Below are 7,735 nucleotides of genomic sequence, written 5' to 3' on the forward strand. Positions count from 1 at the left end.
AAGCTTATTTATTAAGCTTTCAGATGATGTGTAAATCTCAATTTAAAAAAAAACTAACGTTATGACTGATTTTGTGGTCCAGGCAGGGTCATGTATGTACAATATTTAGAATAAAATAAGAGCAGAAATATATATCAAAAGAAATATTTATTTCAATGTGTGTTTACAAGAAGTACTGCCGCCTCATCAAGTTTTAATTACGCATGGAATATGTCATATTAACAGCAGAAAAGCTAGTAAATTTGTCGATTTTCCTTAAATCTAAATATATTTCGGGTGATAGTATTTAAATGTCGCAAACTTCTGACTCGAAAGAGCGCGTGAACATAATTTGCGCGCGCTTGGGACTCTGACAGGAATGGCGCGAACTGAGCCGTCACTGCAAATGAATTAAATCAAGAACTTTTAACAAAGGTGAGGTAAATAAAGATAAAGTGAGCTATAACGACGTTAAGATTTGCGTTATGTACAGGTAAGTCACAATATTAAATTTAATCGAAATGTTATAAACGTATAAATACGCCAAGAGCTACTGATTAACTAGAAAAACGCTAGCGGGCTAGTAACTGGATTCAGATTGTTTTAAAGAAATATTCGGTTATTTAGATCTCTAGTTCTTGTTTTCTCCCAACATTAACTGTATACAAAACATTTATCTCACAAGTGTTTGAAATAAAAATCCTCTTTAAAATTTATATTCTTAATTTCTTATTAGACAGCCTTTTTAAAGGAGACACTGCAGGTGAATAGGGTAAAAAAAAATTAACTAATAGTTTTCACCTTAGCCAGTTGATTGATTACTTTGATAATTGCAAATATTTTTTTGTATTACAGGTTTTCTAAAATGTTTGATTTAACGCATTAATGAAAAATGCGCTAATTTGCATACAGTTCTAGTACAAAAATCTAAACGCTGGATGAAGTCAGTTTCAAAATTCTAGTTAAATTTTTTTTTTACATATTAGAGTCGAAAGTTTTTACAGAGGGAATATGTGGTCTCTCATTTCGTCACAACATAATTCCCAAAAAACTTAGAACAGACAGGAAAAACTATGTTTTTACCATTTTTAAGGAATAAAATGTATAAAATCAAGCAAATTATATATGAACAAATCCCTCTGTAAAAACCTTCAGGATATAGACAGGAATACAAACTTAAAGTGTGGTGTGTGTAAGTGCTGCTGAAGTGGAGAGTTATGGCTCGGTGTAGGAGAAAAAGCTCATTGAGTAAATGGCCATTAGAATTGCATTGCAATTGAAATCTATTGACACAAATAGATAAAGTGCTATAAAAGAAACACTTAACAGTATTTTTTGGATGTTTCTTGTCCATCAGTCTAAAAAACACTTTAACTAAAAAACCAAAAAGCCCAAAATTTCAAACAACAGGTGCATGAAGTGGCTCCCCTTAAGTCTATTTGCAGGTGTGCTTTGGTAAGATGTCCTATCTTTTTTTAAAATGGTACATTTTACAATTTGTTTTCCATTATGATTATTAGATTATTTAAGCCTCTGTTGGACAAAATGTCTTGGAGAATCAGGCTTTTGAACACCTGTGTCTCCTGATTTTACATTGGCGTGTGTTTCCACAATTACCAGTTGTGTCCTCCAGTGGGCGCTGTTGACCACGACTTGTAATAGACCTACACTAAATATGAATTTATTCATTGTATAAAACAATATAACATTTACCTGTCGGCATTCACAACAAAATATACAAAGCTAGCTAAAGTATAAAAGAATGTGGTTCAAATAATTAAAACATTATTTGTTGTAAATGTTAACATATTTTGTTAATATAAGTGTTTTATACCTGTGCACACATGTGCTCATAAACTAAAGCTGGCTATGGTTAATCAAATCATAAAGCTATACTTTATTACTTTCTTCCAACATGTTAATGTGAAAAGTAGGATAAAGAGTGGCTCTAATTAAGTCATAAAACACGTTGGAGACTGTTAACAAGAACGTTTGGCTTGTGTTTTAAAATTCGAAAGCATGAAAATTAAGATTATTTTGAATTATATCCACTGCGCTTTCACAAACTTCTATGTGTTGCAGAAAGATAGTAGGGTTCAGTCTGTTTGTTTAGCTAAAAATAAGTAACTTCAGAATGTTTTTGAAAAAGGAATATCATCTAATTTGTGTTGGTATGGTGTGAGGCAGCTGTAAATGATATAAATGTATAATATGTGACCCTGTAGCATGTGTATATTTGTAGCTATATATGATGCCAAAAATGCATTGTATGAGTTCAAATGATCAATTTTTCTTTTATGCCAAAAATCATTAGGATATTAAGATCATGTTTCAAGAAGATATTTTGTACATTTCCTACCATAAATTTAAAAAAAAATATATATATAAAAATATACATTGTATGGGTCAAAACTATAATTTTTTCTGCCAAAAATCAGGATATGAAGTAAAGATCTTGTTCCATGAACCTATTTTGTACATTTCCTACCGTAAATATATACAAACTTAATTTTTGATTGGTAATATGCATTGCTAAGAACTTCATTTGGACAACTTTAACGGCGATTTTTCTCAATATTTAGATTCCTGATTTTCAAATAGTTGTATCTCGGGTAATTATTGTCATATCCTAAAAAACATTCATCAATGGAAAGCTTGTTTATTAAATGGTTATTAAAAATGGTAAAACATGTATTTTTCAATATATTAATTAAAAACTGACCCTTATGAAGGGTTTTGTGGTCCAGGGTCACATGTGTACGTAAATTACTTCAAATAAGTTAATTCTATAGTTTTGAGTACTTTTGAGTAAACTCAAAAATGTCTTAATCACGAATAGATCTGGAGGTGCTCCGTCATATTCCCATTGAATTAAAAACTTGAGTCAAATATCGAAATGAAGAGATCATAATTGCCGCTTCCTTTAATAAAAATCAGTGCTTATAGTGTGGGAAAGCATGTCCAAAATCTAATACCATGATATACCGGTGAATCACCTTTTATAATTGAGCAGTATTATGTTTAAACGCTGATGCATAATGACAAATATTAAGGCAGGTCGCTTAATGCATGTAGCGAAAGTTAAAATCAGACTGAAACTAATTCTGTGGAGGGATGAATAAGAAAATGAACGGTCTTTAATCACACCTGCTGCTAAACGGATGGCAATTAGCAACTTAAGACTGGCAGAAAAACCTGATCGGGTCTGAATGCAGCCTAATCTGTGCAAACGTTCAGACATGTTTGTAAAACACGCAGGCCGATGGAACAATCGATGAAATCAGACGTTATTCACGCATTGTTGTTTTTTTCTGTTTATTATTGGATTGCATTCATACATAAAATACAAAAACCTTGCTGAAAAACGTATTTACAAATGTACAAAACTTAAGATTATATTACATGAATCTGACTATAAACAAAAGACTTTGTTCAGAGTTATTTTTTTGTTTCTTATATAAAAATATGAGTGTTTTACATATCAAAATTATTGCACCTTGCAACCACAGTGCAGTTTAGATTGCCATCACCAAGGAGAGGTCATGCGTTCGCCCCGAAGACTCACAGACTTCAATTAAAATCCACTTTTATCTTTGGTACCTTACTGAATACACCTGGCTATACTCAGCACCATCATGTAACACACGTATAAATTATTCTGTACCTGAAATTAATGGCTTTAGAGAGAGAGAGCGATACAAAAAAAAAAACAACAATCCATAAGATCAGATAAGGATCAGTGTTTGAGGATCGACTGATGGAATGTAGGTCAATTAAAGGCCTCTGTAATACATATAATGTTTCCATTTATCCCTGATATTCAAATATATTTCCAGTCTTGCGTTTGGCACTTGGCATCTCCAAGTTTTGTCGGTAAGTAGACGCACGTTCCAGTATTGTCCCAGTGTGCAGGAAACGGACGGGGCCTCTCGAATCACCAGCATGTTGGAAGACGACGACGAAAAGGGAAAAGCAAACAAAAGAAACACGAACAGTCCCAACCCTGATGCTGCGGACAACACAGCTTGTCATGGAGCTCTGGTTTCGTTGACTCTTGTTCAAAGGCAACACGTGGTTCACTAGTCCACAAGGATCTTCACTTGTTCCAGTCTGGGTTATAGGTGGCGTTTCATGTGCAGCGCCAGGTGGTCGGACCGGGAAAAGGCTCGGTCGCACTTCTGGCACTGAAACGGCCGATGGCCCGTGTGCTTCCTGTAGTGCCTCGTGAGCTCGTCCGAACGGGCGAACTTCCAGCCACATCCCTCCCAGTCACAGTGATACGGCTTTTCTCCTGAACACACAGACACACGCAACAGTTAGCGATTCACCCCGAGGTGCTAACGAGAACAATCGAGCACACTTTGGTCACGTTAGAGAAAGCCGTTAAAAAGAGGGAGACAACAATTCACACGCAGCTCGTCCCTGCGTCGCTTCAATAGAAGGGGAAGTCGGACAGGCTTGTGGTTTTATTTCAGCAGGGATCAGTATCAACCTGCTGTCTGAATAGCAGATCAAAACACCTGCCAACTGTACTCTCTCCAGATATATACACTACTGTTCAAGAGTTTGGGCTCTTGTAATAGTCTTTAAAGAAGTCTCTTCTGCTCATCAAGGCTGCATTTAATTGATTAAAAATGCAGGAAAAATGGTAATATTGCAAAATGTTTTTACAAAATAAAATAACGTTTTTTATTTTAACATACTTTAAAATAGAATTTATACCTGTGATGAAAAGCTGAATTTTTCATCCTCAACATCAGCTGTTACTCCAGTCTTCAGTGTCACATGATCCTTCAGAAATCATTCTAATATGCTGATTTATTAATAGAATGATCAATGTTGGATAATATCAACAGTTGAGCTGCCAAATGTTTTTTGGAACTTGTGATTTTTTTTTTTTCACGATTCTTTCATGAATAACAAGTTTAACTATTATTAACTTTTAATTATTAACTTAATACATCCTTGGTGAATAAAAGTATTAATTTCTTTAAAAAAAGCTAAACAAGAAACAATAAAAATGTACTGACCCCAAACATTTGAACGGTGGTGTACGTCTCTACTCGCTCGCAGACAATGCGCTTGGCAGTTGCAGCGTGTGTTTGTTAGGGCGTGTTAACATGGAGGCTGTTATTAAAGCACATGACACTAACCTGTGTGAGTCCTGTGGTGGGCTTTGAGATGGGAACTCTTGGTGTACGTTTTACCGCAACCCGCGTAGTCGCACGTGTGCGTCGCTATCCGCTTCCTCGGCCAGGAGCGCCGTCCCCGCTTGGGTTTGGACTCTTCGGGCAAACACTCGGCGGGAGAAATCAGCTCTGGGAGAGAAACGAGAGTTAAGCCTAGAGTGGGGTACAATATAAATGAAGAGTTTGAGTTGGGACTGACCTTGGTACTGGGCGGGAGCCTGCGGGAAGCCGGAGTAACTCGGCGAGGGGTGATATCCCTGGGCTAGGGACAACGGAGGAGCCCCCAGAACCTGCGCCTGAGGATGCTCATCCGGAGATAAAGAGGAAGTGGAAGAGCGACCGGGCCCCATGGTGCCTCGCCCCGCGGCAAAGCCGTGAGGGTTCATCAGCGGCCTTTGGCCCACTCCTGGGCGCGAGGTTACCCCCAGATGGAGCTCCATTGGTCGGCTGATGGTGCAGGTGCTAGGATGTTCCTGCTTTATCTCGGGACACGTAAACGGCATCGAGGAAGAGTCTGACATTTTGCTAACGCTGAGTCCTTGGCTGTAACCGGTCATGTCCATGGTAGTCTTCACCACGAATTTACCATGAAGGCTCGTGGGCTGGAGATACGCGGGATCCAGCTCCGGCCTCATCAGTTCGGCGACAAAGCCTCCCGAAGGAGAAACGTCGCTGATGTCTGGGATGTTGTACAACATGCTGGACTCTTGGCCCTGAGGAGAGGGCATCTGATAGGTGTAGGATGTAGGGGAAGCCGGATGAGTTCTGGAAGTGCTGGCCATTGAGGCCTCCTGCTGTTGTTGCTGTTGTTGTTGTTGTTGTTGCTGCTGCTGTTGCAGCATGGTGTTTGACAAAATAAAATCATAGTCCAACAGATCCAACTCTTCTGGCTCCCTCTTGGTCATCACTAAGGGGACGTCCTGATCAGCGCAGGTCCCACCTGTAGACATGCATTGGCGTTTCAGATGAGACATCTCGTCATTCCATCTCTTATTCCGAAGGCAAAGAGACATGCGGAAAGAAGGAACAAGACAAGGTAAGTCTCTCAAAGACATTAAAAACTTCTAGTTCTAAATACAACTTGGCCTCTGATGATATGAATTATTAAAACACCCTTTCATGCAGCATTGTTTCTATGTTTCCAATTCCAGCTATGGTGCCTGAAAGGGAATCCACACCGAAGCTAAAGAAGGTTAGATGTTTAATAGTGAACGGCTCGCCCCATCGGAACGGTGCACGCCCCTGCCGCGGCAGCGCTGCTAGAGGAATAACTATGAGCCGATGACATAATCTGACCAGCGGCGGAATTAACGGACCGCTGACCGTCACCTGTTTGATACTCACTAGACTGGCAGTTCCAGCTCCTGTCATGGCCTTGTGCTTCACATCTGCGTCGCTCGCAAAGGTGGAAATAGAGGGCAAAAGCGTGCCGCTCAGTGCCATGCTATCAAACTCACTCGGTGGCTGCCTGCAATTGAAAAAGCGCAAAAAAAATAGAATAATCCTAGTCACGCTGGTGGAAAACTAGCGCTTCCAAACATGACACATCAAAGCAAAAGAAGAAAAAGAAAAAAAAAAGTGATGGAAATCTCCAAGTGCGAAACGCACCTCATGAGTGGAAAACACTTCCAGTCGCAGTCCAGTCAAAAATGAAATCCTTGATGATTTTTTCTTTATTATTACTGTAGTCTGTAATGGTGCGTGCGCTTCGCAGCTCTCTGACAGTCCGGTTCAAAGAGCGCATCAAACGCGTCCCAGTGCCATGCTGATTAAAACCAGCATCGTTTATGAACCGGCGACACTCGGGGATTCCCTATCTCCCTCTCACTGCCGCCGCCGCCGCCGCTGCCGCTGCTGGTGCCATTCGGGACGCGCGAGCTCTCCGGTGTCTGGACTGGAGTGATTCGTCAGATGCACGCAGGGCTTTCCTTGCCTAGTTCTTAAACCCCGGACACGCCTCTCGTTGCACGGCAACCGCAGAAAAAAAAAAACAGGGCGTGACGTCATCAAGGAGGGAGGAGGGAAAAAAATCTGGCAGCGGGCCGGTATTTTGTATCCACACAAACATGTGCGTGTTAGCAACCGGGATCAACAGACTCAAGTAAGAAAATGCATGGGTGAAAAGTCACGATATGCTTTGTTTTTTCTTCTTTATCACACACAAAGTAGCAGCGGCGATGCTGGTGGTGGTCCGCCGGTGATATTGCGTGACACCTGTTCCTGGCGTGTGTGCGTGAGTGCGTGAGGAGTTCGAACACCGTGTTCACACACCGCAAACTGCTCCCACACTCATGATACTGAGGCGTGTCTGTAATTAACGCTAATCATTTTTTATACTCTAAGGCACAGCACAATGGCAGCCAGAAATGTGTAGGATTTCTTTGTGATGAAAAGCCTTGCCTCTCATTCATTCATGCAGTGTTCATCACCTGATCATGAGTTAAATCTTCTGCTGATTACTGCAGTCTAGGAGCTGCATTGTATGTATGTCAGCATTCGCACTTCTGTGTTGTTTTTTGAGTTATTTTAATAACTGCATTCTAGGTTTGGTAGTTTTATATGATAAA

The 7,735-nt window shown here is 39.9% G+C and overlaps 1 protein-coding gene across 1 annotated transcript; it reads right to left on the reverse strand.

Moving 5' to 3' along the window:
• Nucleotides 1–3,277: 3,277 nt before the first annotated feature.
• On the reverse strand, nucleotides 3,278–7,066 carry klf4 (Kruppel like factor 4). The gene is made up of 5 exons (XM_073824510.1): nucleotides 6,777–7,066; nucleotides 6,513–6,636; nucleotides 5,368–6,157; nucleotides 5,133–5,297; nucleotides 3,278–4,270 (listed from the first exon to the last, which is right to left on the reverse strand). Exons 1-5 carry the CDS (start codon nucleotides 6,779–6,781, stop codon nucleotides 4,095–4,097), a joined length of 1,260 nt encoding a protein of 419 aa, XP_073680611.1. The 5' UTR covers nucleotides 6,782–7,066; the 3' UTR covers nucleotides 3,278–4,094.
• Between the last annotated feature and the right edge of the window lie 669 nt (nucleotides 7,067–7,735).

The sequence above is a fragment of the Garra rufa genome, chromosome 19, assembly GCF_049309525.1.
Source record: "Garra rufa chromosome 19, GarRuf1.0, whole genome shotgun sequence".
In the NCBI taxonomy this organism is placed as follows: domain Eukaryota; kingdom Metazoa; phylum Chordata; class Actinopteri; order Cypriniformes; family Cyprinidae; genus Garra; species Garra rufa.

Bases quoted from the DNA above. Each gene is read 5' to 3' on its own strand.
- klf4 (XM_073824510.1), bottom strand. The intron at 6,158-6,512 runs GTGAGTATCAAA...CTTCGGAATAAG, and splicing joins GAGCTGGAACTGCCAGTCTA to AGATGGAATGACGAGATGTC. The intron at 4,271-5,132 runs GTTAGTGTCATG...CTGTGTGTTCAG, and splicing joins CCACCACAGGACTCACACAG to GAGAAAAGCCGTATCACTGT.